Source organism: Rhineura floridana, chromosome 15, assembly GCF_030035675.1.
Source record: "Rhineura floridana isolate rRhiFlo1 chromosome 15, rRhiFlo1.hap2, whole genome shotgun sequence".
Classification (NCBI taxonomy): domain Eukaryota; kingdom Metazoa; phylum Chordata; class Lepidosauria; order Squamata; family Rhineuridae; genus Rhineura; species Rhineura floridana.
In genome coordinates, this window is record NC_084494.1 from 36,494,050 (window position 1) to 36,513,637 (window position 19,588).

Consider the following 19,588-nt stretch of genomic DNA (forward strand, 5'->3'; position numbering starts at 1 on the left):
TCATTCTCAAACCCATAGCCAGAAAAAGGGGGCAGAGGGGTGTGTATGTGGCTGACATGAAGGGACCCTGCACTTCTGGATTTGCCACTACATTACTGGTGATGGCCCTGCCTGTTCTTGTAGGCCTCCTTCCGAGGCTTCAGAATGATCTCCTCATAGTTTGAGGCAGTGGCAGCTGGTGGCTCCTGGTCAGTGGGCAGTGGAATCCGCTCCAGGTTTTAGTCTGAACTTTCAAGGAGCTAAAACCCAGGGTGGATTCCACTGGCCCATTGACATGGACCCACCAGTTGCCACCTGCCCACCCTGCAACAGGCCCTGCTCCGTGGTGGCTCCAAGGGAGCTCAGGTGCTCCCTTCCAGGGGAGGCGCGTTCCACCCCTTCACCAAAGACTGCAGAGGGTATTTGGGGCTGCCCTGAACTGTGGCACAGAGGCTTGACAGAGCACCTGCATGGCATGTGAAGGCCTCAGATACAGGCCCCAATGGCATCTCCAGGCAGGGCAGGGAGAGAAGCTGCTAGTCAGTGCTGGCAATACTGAGCTAGATGGCCCAATATATAGTATAAGGCAGCATTCTCTGTTCCCATGTGGTTTCTTGCTGCTGTCTGTGTCTGTTTTTTAATGATGATTTTTGTACTGATAATGTGGATTTTACGTTTTTCAATATGGATCTGCTTTGTTCTGTAAGCTGCCTTGAAGCACTCTGGCACAACAGGTGGGATATAAATATTTTAATAATAGGTAGATCTGTACACACTATTCCTAAGAAGCAAATTATAATTAGGACACAGTGTGGTGTAATGGTTAAGGTGTCAGACTGCGACCTGGGAGACCAGGGTTCGAATCTCCACACCCACACTCACTGGGTGACCTTGGGCCAGTCACTGCCTCTCAGCCTCAGAGGAAGGCAATGATAAACCCATTCTGAATACCGCTTACCATGAAAGCCCTATTCGTAGGGTTGCCGTAAGTTGGAATCGACCATTTTGTTTTAACTTCCTAGTCCCCGTTTGAGGTTGCTGGGTGATCTGGTGCGAAGACACTGGAGAGCATTGTTGGGTGATCTGGTGCCACGACACTGGAGGCATTCAAGAGGCAGCTGGACAGCCATCTGTTGGGAATGCTTTGATTTGGATTCCTGCATTGAGCAGGGGGTTGGACTTGATGGCCTTAGAGGCCCCTTCCAACTTTACTATTCTATGATTCTATGAGAGGGCTAATAGGTCTGGAGTGGGCATCAGTGACCCTCCGGGTGCTGTTGCTCGACTTCAGCTCGCATCACCGCAGCCCAGCCAGTATGCAGGTTCATCCTAAGCTTTTTCCCCCCTACTGCATCAGCAACCAGCAGGCCACCTGCCCAAAAACTAGTCAAGTTATTAGTCCCTTCATATACTATTAGCAGGACTTTTTTGTGACAGTGCTCACCAGTACACAGGCCTGGCACCTCTTTTTTGCTGCCCGTGCCAGCCGTTTTGTGCTGGCACCCACAGTACTTTTATCAAGACATGAGTACCAGGACCTCATTTTTTTAAAAAAATCCACTAACTACTAGTATAAGGGTATCAGGATTTGAAAGGAACCAGCATTTATTTTCTTTCTTTTCTCTTTTAGAAACGACCTAGCTCCTTATGAAATCCCACATGCTCAACTGCACAAACACTTCACACTGCACATTTTTTTTGACACTGCACAAAATGTGTCTAGCCTCAAGTTAAAATAAACCCTGGCAGTGTGCCCACTGGCCAGGGATGGTGGGATGTGCAGTCCAGCAGCATCGGGATGGGGTAGGGCACTGGTTCCCCACTTGTGATGGAGCATGTCAGAGGCGGAAGTGGGCAGGGGAGCTTCTGCAGAACCTTTGGGGCTTGTTTGTACATACTTCCCTGCATTTTTTAAAAATACTTTTCCCTATTGTGCAACAATCAGAACTAGAAACCTGCTGTTTTTAGAAGCAAGCAGATGGCTGGCTGGCTTTGTGGAAAGGTAGTTACATAGGACATTATCAGGAATATTACTAGCAAGAGGGATGAACTGTGGTGAATTGAGAGCAAGCAGTTTATATCTGTCAAGGGAAAGGAATTCTACTCACAGTTGAGAACATCTTGATAAGAGTGACTCTACAGTGCTGAGACACTGGGGGGCACTGCTGGAATGAAGTGGAGGGTTGCTGGGTAAGATGGGGTATGTGGGAACAAACAAAAACCAGATTTATTATCCATGAAATGCTACACCAGGGGTAGGTAAATGATCCTGCCCCCACCCAGCATTTTTCTGCCCCCTAAGAACCCCCTCTCATTTCGGCAGGGATGGCAAAAAATCAAAGTGGGCAGGGAGTGGGCAGAGAAACCACTCCACCCAGCTAGACGGAGAAGCAATTTGCTTCCTCGGGGCTCATGAGATCAATCGCCTAATGAGCAATGAGGGCCGATTTGCATCCTCATCAGCTGATGAGAGGCGTTATGGCCCCCTCAGAGAGGAGGTGATAACCCTCATCCTCAGCTAATCTGCATGGATCAACGGAGGAAAGGGGGGCTTGTGTGCCTGTGGATGTGCAAGAGGGTAGGTGGCCACACCCACCAATGGCATGTGGCCCCCAGAAGGTTGGCCAAGGGTGAATGTGGCCCTTGGGCCAAAACAGGTTAGCCGCCGCTGATCCACACCTGTTTTAAGGGTTAGTTTCTAGGAGAAGGAAGACATTAGAGGGGAAGTAGCCCTACCCACCCTCTGATTTGAATGGAAGTCACCAACTTCTGTGTTGAAATCTCCTGACATTCAGAGGCGCTCCTATTAAGGTATGTGCAGAGTCCCCTTTGCTCATAATAGTACTTTTTTAAAAAAGGAATTAATCCAAGTGTGCCTGAGTATGTAGAGAGGTAAAATCTTTTCACGTTGACATTATTTTGTTAAAATCTCAGGTTGTTTACAAATGATATTTTCAGAGGTATGTTTCCCCCCCCCAGCACCCCCATAGCTCGTGTGTGCATGTTTATTTTGTGTGTGTTAGGTTGTGTGTAGGTGTTGTTGGCCTTGCTGTGCAGGTTTTACATAGCGCTTTAAGGTTTATTAATCAGGTTTATTTCAGGGCTTCCTTCTACAGCCTGGGGATGGAGGGCAAAGCACCAGAATAAGTGCTTCCCCCTCCCTCAGGCTTCTTGCCCTCAAATTAATAAAACAATGAAAATGCAGAGTTTAACCCTAGTTCAATTCTGGAAAACTGGAAGTAGCAAAAATGTTCTTCTAAGAGCTGATTCACGCATACATGTGCGTTGCTTGATGATTTGAACCTGAAGTTGGGAACTGACTCTGTTGAAGAGTACTGTACTTGATTGATACAAAAGCTTAGTCTCTGTTGGCTCATTATAACATCAAGTGATGAATATTCACATCTGTCTTTAAGTGTGCGCTGAGTGCCATTTCCTTAATACTGAGTAATTGCAGATAATCTCCAATGCATCTGAGGTTAGGGAGACAACTTCTGGCTCTGAAGGTCAAGCGTCCAGACTTGTTTGAACCAGGCTCCTTGTCGTCTTTAGAAATTCAGCACAGAGGAGTTGCTAAGTCATTTGTAGGGAAGTGCTGTCGCTCCGTGGCAGGAGGGCACCTGCTTTGCATGCAGGAGATCCCAGGATCAATCCGTAGCATCTGCAGGTAGGGCTGGGAGAGACTCCTTGTTTCAAACCCTGGAGAGCAGCTGTCAGTCATTGTCAACAATACTGAGCTAGATGTTACTATTGGCTTTGTGGTCTTCATTGCAGTTCTGCTATCTTTAAATGTGTGTGTTGTTTTGTAGTGACATTTTGTATTTGTGGAAGCAATGGCTTTGATGTTTAAGGTTGCTATCGCTTAACACCTAGCCGACCCTTGCTGCCCACTAATGGATGTGGCCAGCATCTGAAACCATTCAAGTTGTTCTCCGCATCTATACACACTTTAAAATGTCTGGCTTTCAAGGTGCCTGAGGCCACCACCTTGCTGAAGCAGGTCTGGGTCTATTCAGTGCCTGGATGGGAGGCTACCTGGAGCCCCACATGCCTTGGATTCCGTGATGGAAGAAAGGCAAGTTATAAATGTAAGGAAAATAATAAATAAATCAACCAACAATATTTATTATGTTTAGTGCCTTGAGCACCTTTGCACTAGATGTTGCTAAAGGTAAATGTGTCCCCGCACTTATAGTGTGAGTCGTTTCCGACTCTTAGGGTGATGTCTTGCGACGTTTACTAGGCAGGCCGTATATATGGGGTGGGATTGCCAGTTCCTTCCTCGGCCTTTCTTTACCCCCCAGCATATGCCAGGTACTCATTTTACCAACCATGGACGGATGGAAGGCTGAGTGGACCATAAGAACATAAGAAGAGCCTGCTGGATCAGGCCAGTGGCCCATCTAGTCCAGCATCCTGTTCTCACAGTGGCCAACCAGGTGCCTGGGGGAAGCCGCAAGCAGGACCTTGACCCCTTTTACTGGAGATTGGACTTCCTCCTTCTGTTGGAATCGAACTCCGGCCGTGAGCAGCCCAAGGCCTCGCCAAGGCCCAGTTTGCACACCCTTGTGCAAAGTGCGCATGGTACGTTTGAAGAGAAACGAATGATGAGCCTACGTTCAGCTGACATGGCAAGCCAGACTCCAGTTTGTTTCCTGATAGCACAGGAGTGGGAAAGAAGCGAGAACCATGTGCGATGAATCCATGTAGAGGAGGAATTTGAATCTTGGTCTCCTAGATCCAGTTCTGTGTCTCCAGCCATGGAACTTTGTATGTAGGCATGGCTTTCACAGGTAGGAGCTGGCCTTTGCAGATGCTAAGTGGAAATCAAACAGGTTTAATTTTTGATTGCTCTAATTCTTCTAGGTAGTGAGAGGATGGTGACTTGGGTTTTTATCACCAGTGTGTGATGCTCTATTTGAACCCAGAGTCACTGAGGGGGGAAAGCTTTCACTGGACCAATTACTCTCTGTGTGTGTTTTAAATGATACTTTCCTGACTCCCAGCGTGCCCATCTCAAAGCATTAACCTCCATGACCCAGCAGCCTGGGGGGTGAGAAGAAGACACACTGATTTTTCAGCCATGTGTTGACAGCTGCTTGTAAACAGCTGCCCCAGAGCTGGCAGGTCGGCACCTTTCACACTTCTCTTCCTTATGCTTTCCCCATTAACACTTTCCTCTGTTAGTTCAAGGAGCTGGTCTCTAGGGGACAAAGCTTTAGAGAAGCGGAGAGGCAATTCATCTCAAAGAGAGGGCTGTGTTCAGGGAGGCTTGGTTGAGTACAGTCAAAGGTTCTTCCATGCCTGTTGTGAAGAAGACCCCCCCCTTACTACAGTAGTGGACAAACTGGCTGTCAGCAGGAAGAAAAATTATTTCTTTCCACTGAGGAATGAAAAAACTTGTGTGGGTATCAAGTACCAGGTGTTGGATTAGAGTTAAGAGATCAGGAAGAAAGTCTTAACTCCAAGGGGCAGACGGAGTTGAGAATCAACTGCAGCTTCGATGGCAGATAGTTCCGGGAAACGGTGCAGGATTTCTTCATTTGAGGTTTTCCCACAAATAGTTGGGTGGGTGGGGAGCTGGGTGAACATCTAGTAGGGATGCTGGGAGTGGGCTGGTTCAGGTATAGGAATTCCTTTTTTGTGATGGGGAAAGCACTAGTGATTCCACTGGCTCTCCCACAAATACCATGCTTGTTTTCTTTCTGTGAGCATGAGGCCTCTGATGCTCTTCCTCTCACCAGAGCTCCCCCTATGTCAGGGGTGGGGAAACCTGTGGGGCTCTCCAGATGCTGTTGGTCTCCAGCTCCCAAGCCCAGCCAACATGTTGTAGCCCAAACACCTAGAAGGCCACCCAAAGTTCCCAACCCGTGATCTGTACTTCAGTGTGGGGACTAGGGAGGTGACTGTGCCCACATCTTTTGTGTGCATGTAAATGCCACTTAAGGGTGGCCTAACTCAGCAAGCAATGCATTCAACTACTTGTGGTGGCAACATTTTTAGAGCTGCCCCTGAAGCAACTGTGTGAAACCTGAGAGGGTGTACCCTGGAATCCCTTGCAATAGTCCCAGTGAATGCTAAGAGCCACGTCCTTGAAGAGGATGTGAGGGATCTGGGTTGCACTTCTCAGATTGCTGTGGTGCAAGCCTTGGGGTGGCAACATTTCTTGAGGCTAGTCCACCCTCCAGTGCAATACACAGGGAGGCCAGTTTACAAAGGACCCTTGTGTGCTTAGCAGCATCCCCCAAACACCAGGGTGGGCACAAGGTTTCTAGCCTTACAGGTGCCATCTTCATTGTCTTTTTCGTGCCTACTGAAGAACTTCCTCTTCCAACAAGCCTTTTAAGGAGAGATTTTTCCCAGTCTGCATCTGTACTGGGATTGTTTTTAAGGTGCTTTATCACTTCTTGTTTGCTGCACTGGGCTCCTTTGGGAAGAAGGGTTGGATATAAATTAAATAAATAAAAATAAGTATTGTGTAAAATAGAAGCGAAAACAGTGCAAGAAAACAGCTTCAGGCAGATTGGTTTTCATTGAGCAAAATATATATTTTATATATCTTTTGAGAGAAAGGACCATACATAAAGAAGAAAAGTCACAGCAGGTGGAGAATATATAAACATGACACTTATAAATATACATTATGTACAATTTAAATATGTAGATAAAGCACCTCCAGCAGGGTTTTTTTTGTACAAAATACTTACGTTTTTAAATTAAAAGAAAAACTGGGGGGGGGGAGGGGAACAGTTTAAAAAGTAACAAGAACTGCTATCCATTCCAAAATATTTCTAGTAGAACTTGTGACATTAGGATCCACGGTTGAAAATTTAACAGTACATGACTACACATGAGAAGTAAATGCCATTGATTTCAGTGAGGCTTACTCCCAGGTAAGCAAGTATAGGATTGAAGCCTTAATATTTAAAACACCACCACCACCAGAATGAAAAGGTTGCCACAACTGGTATTATAGTGAGCTGACTTAGTTGCTACCAAAGTACGATTCTATTCCCGTCATCTTTTTTTGCACAAAAATACTCACCATTGTTTTAAAAAATACTGGGAAAAAATGTTTATTTGAAATTGCCATTTGTCAGGTAACAAGAGCACGAGTTCAAAAAATTTAAAAAATCATGAAATTAAGCTAAATTGTCATATAGGTCACACTGGATTCTGTTTCGATTGATACCAAAAATAATTCTGTCTCTCTTCTCAGCCCCTTTGCATGTTTCACCTTGCTTTTGGTCCAGCCTGAGCCGCATCTCCATGGCCAGACAGGCTCTGAGGCCCATGGGTTGGTGCCCTTGTGGAGTGCAGCGTCCATCAGCAGAGGGGTAAAACCTTCCCAAACAACTCAAACCGAGGACACAAACTCCTGTTGAACAGAATCTTCTGTTGTGCCCTTGATTCCTAATGAAGGGCGGCATCCTGTGAATGCGGTTGAGTGTTTTGTTAATTCAAAACAGGGATAGGGAATCTTTTTCATCCCAAGGGCAGCAGTACCCTGGTAAAAAGTTTTTTTGGGCCACATTCCAGCAGCAGGTGGGGCTATAGAGAGGCACACATCTAGGACCTAAATAACCTTTTAAGGATGTATACATCCATTGGCAAAAAAATATATATTGTTTGAATCAATTCTTTTTTTGGCAATCAACTTGCAGGCAAAGGGCCCTCAATCCAACTCAGGACCACAGTGAGAGGGCAAGGGTAAGGCCCTTCTACGCCAGGGTCCTAATCTGGATCAGGCCCCTAGGACTTGCAGTTTGCTGCTTTCCCTCTCCCTGCTAGGGAGGGAGGGGGGGCAAGTAAGAGAGGCCCTGGATGGGAAGCCTCCAAGGGCCACATCCAGCCTGGAGGTTCCCAATCCCTGATTAAAACAACCAAACCAGGGAACTTTCCCTATGAAGGGAAATCCCTTAGTCTTCATAGGCTTACTTGTCTTGCATAAATGCTGTCCCTGTATGGGGAAAGAGTGGTATGACCTTAACAGTTTCTCCAGTTGCAAAATGCTTCTTCAAGAACTGGTGGCATTTTTCACCTTGTGGTGAGAGCTCTTTGCGCAACAAGATGTACCCTAACCCTTTAGCGTCTACAAGGTACAGGCAAGAAATTGGACATGTCCTGCCAGTTAGTTTTAAAGCAACAGTGTGGTCTCCTTTGGCTCGTAAGAGGATCCTTCACTCCTGCCTTTGCAGGAGTCTCTCAAATCCTTAGGTTCCCCTTGAAATCTCATTTCATGATTATTTCTTTTCAACAAAATCAAGCCAATGGATGCACACTGTTTTTTTGTTTTTGTTTTTAATGAAAGCTGACTTGGGGATGTTTCGTAGTTGAAAGGTGAGACAAATCTAGTGAGTCATAAATTCCTGTTGTGCAGCGGGTGGCTTGTTTTATTTATCTCACTAATGGCTGAATGAAAGGGCAGCTCCCCTCCTTCAAACTTGGGGGACACTCACCATGGGTGGGGGCAAAGGGACCAACATGCTGAAGGAGAAGTGGCAAAATTGTTTTGAAAATAAAAACATGCAAAAATCCTTTCAGTCCTGGCGCTTCTGTGAGGGAAAAGGACCCGCCTTTTCTACAGATCAGACAATCCCAGGGCAGCCTCTCTTCCTCCCAAATCTCCCCCTCTCCAAACCCCAAATTCGCCTCCTTTCTGTTGCCCCTTTTCAAGAGATAACCCAAACAATCCTCACCAAACCTAGGGCTAACTTTCAAACACTTTCCACTCCGTTGGTTGTTTCCTAAGACCTTTAAGTCAGTCTGTTGCTCTCAATGCAAAAATAAAATTAAAAAAATAGCAGCAAGAATAAATATTAAATATTTTTCCTTTAAAAAAGGAGTCCTTTTTATATAATACTATATAGATTAAAAAATTAATAATGGTAAGACATTGGCTGCTCCAGGAGTCCATTCAGTCTGCTCTGTAAACATTCCTTTAGTTGAGAATTTGGAAGAAAAATAAGATAAGAAACAGATGCCAGAGTCCAAGGCTTGGGCGAAGGATCTTCGTTAGACCTAGAGAGGAATATGGAAGAGGAGGGAGGGAAAGGGATTAGGATGGAACGTTATGACTATGCACTACCTTCTTGCCCTCCCCCCACCCCCACCCCTTTCTCCAAAGCTCAGCATCCAGTGAAAATGTTTGCGATAATGGAATGACCCCTGCCACAGTCTACATTAACCATCATGCCAGACAGGCTGCTGAATAGCCTCCTCCCAAATTGCAGCTCTGGAGTTTCCTGAAGAGTTTGCAAATAAGCCTCCTGCCCGTGTACCTCACAGTACGAAATGCCTTTTCCACTCAGAATGTGGAGAGAGTACTGGATCGCGGCCGCTGCTCACATTCCCAGCTGCCTGTAGGAAACCTGCATATAGGTGGCAAGAGGAGTATTGCCACCAAATCAGCCCAGATACGCAGGGAAGGGGCTTCCACACATGGGAAGGGATGGATCCAGAATCTGGATGCCACCAACACTGCAACCACAATCATAATACCAGCCCCCTCCATGAAACGTTGGGCTTTTCTTAGCAGCGGATAATATCGTGACCCTCGCATTTGTTTTTCTTGGGCGGCTTGAGACAATGTGCTTGCCCATGCATTAGAAAGTAGGGGGGTGCTTGTGTACTGGTGACCCACTCATCCTGGATGACCTTGACTCGTATCTCCTTGATCTGGAAGTGGAGAGGCGTTTAACCATCAACATTTACATATTCAAAGTATACTGCAATGACGGTATTCTCAGTTCTCTATTCAGTTCAGAGCTGTGGACATTTTGCTGGTGCTGTAGAGTTGCTTCATATGAGCAAATGGATCGGATCAAAGTGTAAATATGGAAAGGGGCCTCTTCATAATACTATACAGATTTTAGTTCCCCACACCCCATCCCAGCAGTCAAAGTCAGGGGATGGCCAACTGTGTGCACTCACCTGTCAGTGGTCCTCCTCAAATCCTTTCAGGTGCCACACCAAAAGACGGGGCTATACTCCTTTGAGGCCAGGAGGGAGGCAGGCCCGCCTAACAATTTGATTGGAGACTGCCTCTAGGAACACATTGGCCCTTTCTGCAGCCTCCCAGAGGAGCTCTTTCCAAAGCTGCAGTCACCCACTGGGCTAACCATTAATTCCTGAAGAAGCACAGCTTTAAAAAACCACAACAAGGAAGATAGACATTGTGCAGAGAACAGAACTCGAAGATGGGCTCGCCTCTCTCCCTTGGGTTCCCTGTCTGTTTGTCTGTCTTGGATGAGCAGGCCCCGTCTGAGGAACAACCGGAAACCAACAGTTTTATGTCCAAAAGACACAATGCTGAGGTATTGCTACCAGTGATCTGACTTGGTATAGGGCAGCTTCCTGTGTTTCCAAGGGTGGGTTAGAATAGCACTTGCGAGAACTGGAGAAGGGCAGATCATAGGTGACTTAGTGCGCAGTTGGCCATTCTCCAGGTGCTCTCAGATGCCACTCCAAAAGATTAATCATACCAGAGCAGGACACACACCTAAGGTGGTGTCAAATTGTATTAAAAAACAAAAAGAGTTGAATCGGTTTTTTCCATGACACCTTCCAAAGCAGAGTATCAGTTCAGTGTGGAAAAACTGATGGTGCCACACACCGAAATGCAGCTTCTGCTGAGGCAAAGGTATTCGTGATAGCTCACAAAGAAATGATCCTCATCTGGCTGCTCCACACACCTCTCCCCCAGAAATCCTGGACTGCAGAGTCCAGAAAGCGCCCCAGACCTGATACTCTTCTAACTCTTGAAATGAGAAAGGGGAACCTTCATGTACAGTCAACAGAGCATGACTGGGCAAAGTGGCATAAATGCTGGCCGGTAATGAATTTGCTGGTGAAAGCTCTCAGTTCCAGCAGGGGACCTGTGAGGCACAGGAGGGAAAGGAGCGTACTTGGCTTTAACAGTCAGAGCACGCGGGAGATGGCATGCAGCTTTCCCCTGTCGTGTTTCACAAGGGGTGTGAAAGAAAACCATGGAGTGGCTGCATGGAGTTGCCTTCCAGTTGTGTGGTCAGGCTTAGGAGGACGAAGGGCTGACCCTTTCCACATGCTCCTGAGGTCACCTGGACAAATCTTTTGTCTCCTGAAGACAGTTTGGGACAACAGCCTGCCCTCTTTCCTTGAGGCTGTGCAGTGTTCCTAGAGACAGTCTCCAATCAGTTTTTCATATATAGTCTGCCTCTTATAGACCTGAGAGGAGTCTTAACGCATCGTTTGGAGGGACACCTGAGCCAAGCTGCAGAAAGAAACACTGGACTTACCGTGGAGGTTCTTGGTGAATGGAGGGTATCCTGGAGTGAGTTACTCCGGACACTTGCTCGGGCAATATGTGGCCATGTAAATCAGCAAACTTTATTCCTTCTGATGAGAGGAGGATGCTCCCCTCCCATTTTGGGATATAATGACGACAGTGTAACTGTCGCTCTACCACTGGAAATGATCTTCAGAAAATTAAAACTCACAGGAAAAAGCTTTCAGATGCCGAAAGAGAGGAAGAGGATAGGAAAGAGAGTCAGCCGTAGGACTCGTGCTGGCTGCACTGCACTAAAGGCCCACGGAGCTCCAGTGCCAACCTGCCAGATTGCTTCCTCCTAGCAGCAAGATTGCCACACAGAGGGGCTTAGGGGACCCTCACCCACTGATGAGAAGACACTGTCAGGTGATTCCAGTGTTCCTTTCTCTGTCAATGGAAGAGGATATTCTGAAGCAGGATGTTAGAAGCAAACCCAGCAATGTGGACGTGCAGTCTTGGTGCCTTCCAGCCTTAAGGAGTAGCTACTTTCTGGAATAGCTGCCTTTCAAAAGTCTGCATCACAAGGGGAAAAGGCAACTGTTCTGTAGTGCCTCATTACAGAAGAAGCTGAAACCCCGACGTCTGTGTTACAAACTTCTTCCAATGAAGTCTGAGAGTTCAGTGCTGCTGAATCAACTGCCCCCCCATAGAAGGTGTGACCCCAGAAGGAGCAGGAAACTGCAACACCTTATGAGTCTTGCTGATACAAGGAAGAAAAAAGAGGACACCCATACCGAGAGTGAGAAGTGCATTGAAAACAGAATATTTAAACTAAATCCTGTTTCTCTAATACCATAAACACTAGATTTATAACAACAGGATACCCCTCATCAAACACAATGCAGTATGTAGCATTGTATTTTTTTTAAGTTATTTTTTCATTTTAGAAGACAGCAATCTATATTGTTGTGCCACAGGATATGTTCATAAGGATATAATCAACTATTTCATTCAAATTAAAGAAAATATTTCCGTTATTAAGGCAGGCACATCTTCTGCTGTTTCATATTGGTCATTGTTCCATATAGTGGTATATACTTGTGACCAGAGTTCTGCCTCTTGCTTGTTCATAAAGGAGATGAGGTTATACCATTCGTTGAAGAAAGCAATGCATTTCGTCTGTTTCTCGGTCACTCAGAGTTGAAGGGTTAGCTTTTGAGCTATGGCCACAAACTGTAGCTTTTGATACCGCTGGTCCACAGTTAAGTCATCTGAATCTTTCCAATTCCTTGCTATAATTAATCTGGCTGTAGTTAGTATAAAACTAATCAGTTGCATGCATGAATGTTTCATTTTATTTTTCATAGATGTTTAATAAAGCAAATTTCTGGATTTCCTCATATAATTTATTTCCAAATGTTCCTATAACTGAATAGGAAGTATGTGTCCCTTTGCTCACATTCCCTCTGACAGTTAGATCTGTGGGCTTTTGTTATATATGCTATACGATACAATTATAATTTTGTGTGTGTGAGAGAGAGAGATACATACTATCTGTGGTATATTACAGACCCTTTTATTGGTGACTTTTTATCATTACAAAAAACACCGTAACTAAAGCTTCGCTGACAGAGATGCTTCAAATGCAGCCCCTGTGGATCAACATACACCAGAGTTACTACTCTGTCTCTAACAAAACAATTCAACAGGCCACTAAGAACTCTTACATCCTTTGATTCACTAATTCAGGCAAGTAGTTGGGGTTCAAAAGATGTAGTATCTAAACTATACTAGATGTTCATCAAACTGGAGATGCTATAAATGGAGCATCCTAGAATGATATGGGAGGACATTAGATTGGAAATATCAGCAGAAATTAATCTGGCAAAGAAAGCCCCTAAAACTGGTTTCAGCCCATAGTAGTAGTAGTAGTAGTAGTAATAATAATATTTTTATTATTTGTTTATATTATTCTATTATTATTTCCCCTGCCCTTCACCAGCAGGTGAAAACTGTATAAAGAAGGTGACAGGTGCACTTCTGTGGGGAGGGAATTCCACAACTTAGATGATGATGATGATGATGATGATATTTGCCCCCTCTTCACCAGTAGGTCCCAGGGCAGATTACAAATTTTAAAATACAATATTAAAAAGCATTAGAACACATTTCAATCACAAGAATATGTGGGTTCTGAAAACATACATCTCAGGTGCCAAAGACCAGGGAAAGAGGTGTGTCTTTAGCATTCACCGAAAGCTGCCGGATGCACCTCTGTAGGGAAGGAATTTCACAATAAGCCTCTTCAGAAAAAGCCCTCTCTTGTGCCCCCATCCCCCAAACTTCTGACGGTGGCAGATCTACCAAGAAGGCCCCCTCTGCTGATCTCAATGCCCGAGAGGGTCTGTAAGGAAAGAGATGGTCTCTGAGATATTTGGGGCCTAAATCATTTAGAGCTTGAAACACTAACATGAGCACCTTGAACTGGGCCTGGAAACGAACTGGCAAGCAATGCAACTGTTTTACAACAGGGGTTATGGGAGTTCTAAAATGAACCCTAATCAGTAATCTGGCTGCTGCATTTTGCACCAGTTGAAGTTTCCAAGTCATCTTCAAGGGCAGCCCGACATAGAGTACATTGTAATAATCCAATCTGGAAGGTACCAGAGGATGGAGGACTGTTGCCAAGTCATAATCTGCCCAAAAGGAGCTGCAAATGGCAAACCAGCTGGAAATAGGCACTCCTAGCCACTGAGACCACCTGAGCCTCCAGTGACAATGCTGCATCAAGGAGTACCCCCAGCTACGAACCTGCTCCTTCCAGGGGAGTGCAACCCCATGCAGAACAGGCCGTCTTCCCATCTCCTGTACTTGAGAACTTGGAAGACATAACACTTCTGTCTTTTCAGGATTCAGCTTCAGGTTACTGGCCCACATCTAACCCATCACTGCCTCCAGACACCTGTCTAGCGCCTCACCTGAGTCAGATGGCACAGAGAAGTAAAGCTAAGTGTCATCTACATATTGGTGACACTTCACTCCAAAACTCCCGATGGCTTCCCAGTGGCTTCATATAGATTTTAAATAGCATGGGGGACAAGGTGGAACCTTGTGGGACACCACAGGAAAACTCCCGTAGTGTTGAACAAAAGCCTCCCATAGCTACTTTCTGGAGGCAGGAGCAATAACTCAACCCTGTTAAAGTCTCTTCTCATCTGTGTCACATATATCTTTGTTCCTTATAATATTCCATAGTATCCTTATGTTGGTTAACCACTGCTTTAATCCTTTCAAATGATAACTTAAGCAGTTATCTTGGTCACCTCTGGGAGGACTCATCGGCTAATGCCACTAAATGAGTAAAAAGAGAACAGGTGTTCCCCTCAAAACAGCAATATTGTTGTGTCTTCATGTTTATTATAATTTTAAAGTTTAGTTTGTCCCTCTAATTATCATACCTATTATGTTTATTTTTGATATATCAAAGCTTTAAAAATATTTATTTTATTTATTTATTCAGCTTGTATCCTGCCCGACTAGCAACAGCTCTCTGGGTGGCGAACATGAATATCATAAAATCACAAATGCAATATAATCACGCAATACAATGCAACAAATAGTATAAACAACACAAACTAAAATCAATACGACATTACCTAAAGTAAAAATTAACTTAAACTAAAATTAAATTAACAATGAAATTAGAGTTAAATTAAAATTAAATTAACTTAAACTTAAAATGCCTCGGAGAAGAGGAATGTTTTAACTTGGCGCCGAAAGGATAATAGTGTCGGCGCCAAGCGCACCTCCTCGGGGAGACTATTCCACAATTCGGGGGCCACCACTGAGAAGGCCCTAGATCTTGTCTATTTTATAGTAGATTTTACAACTGTCTTGTTGATTTGTTAAACAAATTGTATACAACATAATTTCTCCTGAGGAAGACTCACAAGATTTGAAACTATTTGGGCAAAATAAATAATTTCCAGTGCATTTTTGAGGTCTCTACCTTCTTTGTCCAAATTGATGCATGACCTAATACCTTCCAGTGGTGGTCTTGGGAGACCCTCCTACCCATAGCTACTAGTTGAAAGGAGACAAACTGACTTACAGAACTCAGCTGTATAGTCAACATCAATTCTCAGAGCCCTATCGTGATCCAATTTATAGCATTCCCTCTCCTTTAGGTGCTGGGGCTTAGGACAAATAGAGGGTAAAAATTATTCTAGTGACTTAGGAAGTGTGTTGACTGTTGGGCTAATAGAAGAGCAAGCTCTTAGAACCACCCTGTGCTGATGGAATATGCAAACTTTTTCACGACTGAAAGGGTCCCCAACTCAGAGATTCATTCTGCAGATGTTATGGCCAGCAAGGGTAACATGGACACACGCACCAACTTAAGTGGAACTATTTGTGTGGGGTGCAAACAGGGCCCCTGTTAATGTTGATGGTGAAGAGTGAAGATTCCACAATGAGAGTCTGTGTAAGCACCAAGGCACCTCTGAGGAAGTGTCATGGATGTGGGTGTGAATAAAATGGTATCTTGCCCTCCGAGATGGTGAAAAGAGCAGTTACTTGCCTCCTGAAGGTACTCTCTGCTCCAGCTCAGACTTCAAGAAAACTAGAACTTCCTTAATCCCTGCAAAGGAATAAATCAAACCTTGCATCTACATACCAGATTAAGGCCTTCCAGGTAGTCTTGTAGATCATTTGCAGACAGTAGCTTCGCATCTGGAAGCTATAAAAAGATCTTTGACTCCCCTGCCCTGGATTACCCAAATGGCTCCAGCATCCTCTGCTCAGTCTTCTCACAGAAAAGGACAGCCAGGCTGAGTCCAGTTGTACGAAAGGACCCCGAGAGAGCAAATTGCAGGATGTTGGCAAAAACCATGGAGGATGGACAGCCAGGCAGTTTAAGTCCAAAACTCAGCTGCCATGTTCAGTGGGGAGCCCCCAGTATGATCTTTGCCTGTTCTGATCTTTCAAAGGAGCTGGGTTGGAGAAAGCAGAACTGAGGATTAGGCATGTATGAGCTTATCAAGCTCTTTCTGCTCCTTTTATTAGGGATCTTGACATAAATCTGTTCACTTCGTTGTTTACTGGTGATGTACATGACCAGCTAGCCAAAGCTCCTGGTTACTGCCTTGAATATCCTCGGACATTCCATTTTCCTGGATCCAGATCCTGGTGACTCAGGCAATCTGCTGTGGTGTTGACAGCTTCCTACATTTGCTGAGATACTGAAAAATGGAGGTGCATCTCTACTTGAATTAGGATAAGGTATTACTTTTGGAACAATGAATTTGATCTCCGGCCTGTTAACATAAGCCTTGGTAGTTATATCCATTTATATAATCACATACAATCCCTGAAAGTGAACCTGGAATCCTTGAAGAGTGAGCCAAATCACCTGATGTTGGTCCAGCCAGTGAATATCCAATCAAAGGATAGCATGTAAAGCACTGTTATCCTGGGTAAATCTTTTTAAAAATGTCTCTCTTGCCAGACTGCCATCCACAGACAGATAATCAAATTGCTTTAGAGCTACAGATACAAATATGATGCTGTCTGGCCACCTCACTCTGGGGTGGGAGAAGGATCCAACAAAGCTCCCTGCAGTGGAATGTGTCCCACAGGATGACATCTGTGCACACAATCCTCATCCTCAGGATCTGAGCCAACAGTATGAGATCCACTGAAGACTTGCAAAACTTGGATAAAATTGCTGTCAACAACTAGTTTCTCTTCTATACCATTGCCACTTGAAGGTTCAGAAGTATCTATAGATATCCACTGAATATGCACGACTGAGCTCTTCTGAATATCACCAATGAAGCCATGCTGTTGGACGGAGGGATGAATGAGCAGAACATTTAAATGTGGATAAACATGAATGCCCTGAAGGTGAAGTTGAGTGATGAGGGACAGTATGGATTTTGCTTTGGTTTTTTAAAAAACTCATTGAGTCTGATGAGGGGCTGAATGACAGAGCCCTGTGTTAATAACAGACCCCTAAATGAAGCCGAGAAACTTGCCACAATAAGGGTGGAATAGAACGTGCAGGTAGGTAGATATATCAAGGATAGAAGGTCCTCTTGCTTGAAAACTTCCAGGATAGTCCTCAAGGTTTCCATGCAGAATTTGCATTTCCATACAAAATTGTTCAGGCTTTGCCCTCCAGTTGCCACTCTTTTTTTGGAATGATAAAAAGATGCTGTAAAATACCTGGGAACATCTCCGCCAGAAGTACCTGGCTTATGCCTAAAATGGCTGAAGATGTTGAATCCACTGATGACTACTCTAAGAGTCTTCCTGATTATTTCAACTACAGTTGATTTCAACTTTTGAGAGAGCAATTACTATCCACTACTACCCACAGGAATGTTTTTGGTGTCATGACTGCTGGGGTATCCTACCTGCTCTAAACCCATGTGGAAGAGTAGAGGTTGGCAGTAGTGCTCTAAGGCTTCAATTTTGGAAACTCTAATGTGTGGCTTCCTTGTATCAGAATTAGGAACTAGGAGGTGAAAGACGCCACAGGACATGTTGGAGTCATATTTTTTTCTTCCCTGGGACAGAAGGCAAGGTTTCTTTTTATCTTTGTTTCAATCAACACCTCTTCCAGAGCTTGCTCCCAGAAAAGGAATGCTACTGAGGTTGATCTTGGAACCATAAGGCAGCAGCCGTAAAAAGCTTCAGCAAGCCTATGGACAACTTTGGTTCCCCTGCAGGAAATCACTGGCCATGAGGATAGATTCACAGGAAAAACTAGCGCTAGCTCCTGAAGTCCTCATGTGGTCTGTGCAGGGCTACATTCGCTTTGTTGTCTCTCATCCTTGGGAACCGTAATGCCCAAGAGTAAGGCATCAACAGGTGCATCCTCCATAACTGAGGGGTGTGTGTGTTTCTCTATGTTGACAACTCCTTATAAGTGAGAAGTGAACCCCAGTCACTGCTTATGGACTTAACTGAAGGCCTTTGGGAAATGAATGATATAGCTGGGAACTGCAGAAAAACCTTCTGAGTTGTGGGCTCTATCATATGATCCAGAATCAAACACCACTTTGATTAGAAGAGTCAAGAAAGTCCTGTCTGAAAAAGAGAAGGAATTTCATCCCTGGATCATCTTCTCTGTCCAATAGGATCTTATTCTCCAGTGAGTCACTATGTGCAAAGCCTTAGTACTGCTGGGGCACTGAGCCATGAAAGCTTAACAGAATCTGTGGGTGGAGGAAGATCATCCATGCTACATAGCAGCCCTTCTGCCTACTCCTGGAGTGCTCCACTGTATTTTATTTATTTTAAAATGGTATATCCTGCTTTTCCCCCAAAAAGAAACTCAAAGCAGCTTACAACATTTACATATACAATTAAACCAAATCCACAAAATGCATTAAATACACACACAAAAATGAACACCATAAAAACCAAGATTGCAAAATCAACAAAAACAGACACAGAGAAAGGAAAACAGTCGTAACGTATTTATAGAAAAAATGGCTGCCGTGATACAGATGGATTTGGCGCTCTGGGAATCAAGGGCACTGAGCCCCTGGAGTTGCTGTCCTCTGATCATCAGGATGCTATATCTTCTAGACTGGGCACGGGCTGTTGTCTCCTTCATCTCACCTGAGCCTTCCATTATGGTCTCCTTGGTGGCTTGCTGTTTACACCTGTGCCAATTTCCCTCCAAGCCCACATGAGACCTCTCCATATCAGTGATAATAAAGGTCAGGTGAGAAGGAAAATCCTAAGGCATACTACTAAAAATGAATGGTGATAGGAGGAGTTCCTTGCAAGTCCCAGCACTGCAAAATGGGCAGAGGCAGAACTGCAGGGTGTGGTTCTCCCAGCAATAAGGGATAAAGTTTGCTGATTCACATTACTCTGCATCCAGGAGCAAGTGCGAGGAGCAACATGCTCCAGCATACCCTCTATTCATTGACGGAGAATTTCAGTTTCACATTGAGGTACTTGATCCTGAAACATTTAAGACCTGCTTTTTTTTATTTAACAAAAACGCTTGTGCCATCCTTGTCTGTGACAATTAAGACTCTTCTGTATTATTCTGCCACTTATACTTTCTTCCTTGATATAAGGAAATGACATCACTTTGAAATTGTTGTATGGTGTTTTCGCTAATCTCAGCAACTATCTGTTGATGGATAATGGACGAGCAAATTGTTCTATCCATTCAAGGCATGCATCAAGGAAAACAAATAAATTTTTTGGCTTACTCACATTATTTGTACAAGAGCTCGACCCGTCGAGACTTCCTGTAGAACTCGTCTATCACATCAGTGTTAAAGGAGCCATGCACATTTAACTTGCATAATAAACCTTTCTCTGTTGCTGTCGTGG

General features: G+C 44.6%; 1 protein-coding gene across 2 annotated transcripts in view; it reads right to left on the reverse strand.

The window, feature by feature from the left end:
• Positions 1–6,557: 6,557 nt before the first annotated feature.
• DLL3 (delta like canonical Notch ligand 3) overlaps positions 6,558–19,588 on the reverse strand; it is a 92,536-nt gene continuing 79,505 nt past the window's right edge. Inside the window, exon 9 of one of the 2 annotated variants that reach the window (XM_061597933.1) lies at positions 6,558–9,000. In XM_061597933.1, the coding sequence (XP_061453917.1) occupies positions 8,995–9,000 (6 nt within the window). In that variant the 3' untranslated portion in view covers positions 6,558–8,994. Of the gene's footprint in view, positions 9,001–12,769; positions 13,502–19,588 lie in introns of those variants that run through there. The other variant, XM_061597932.1, reaches the window with a different exon arrangement.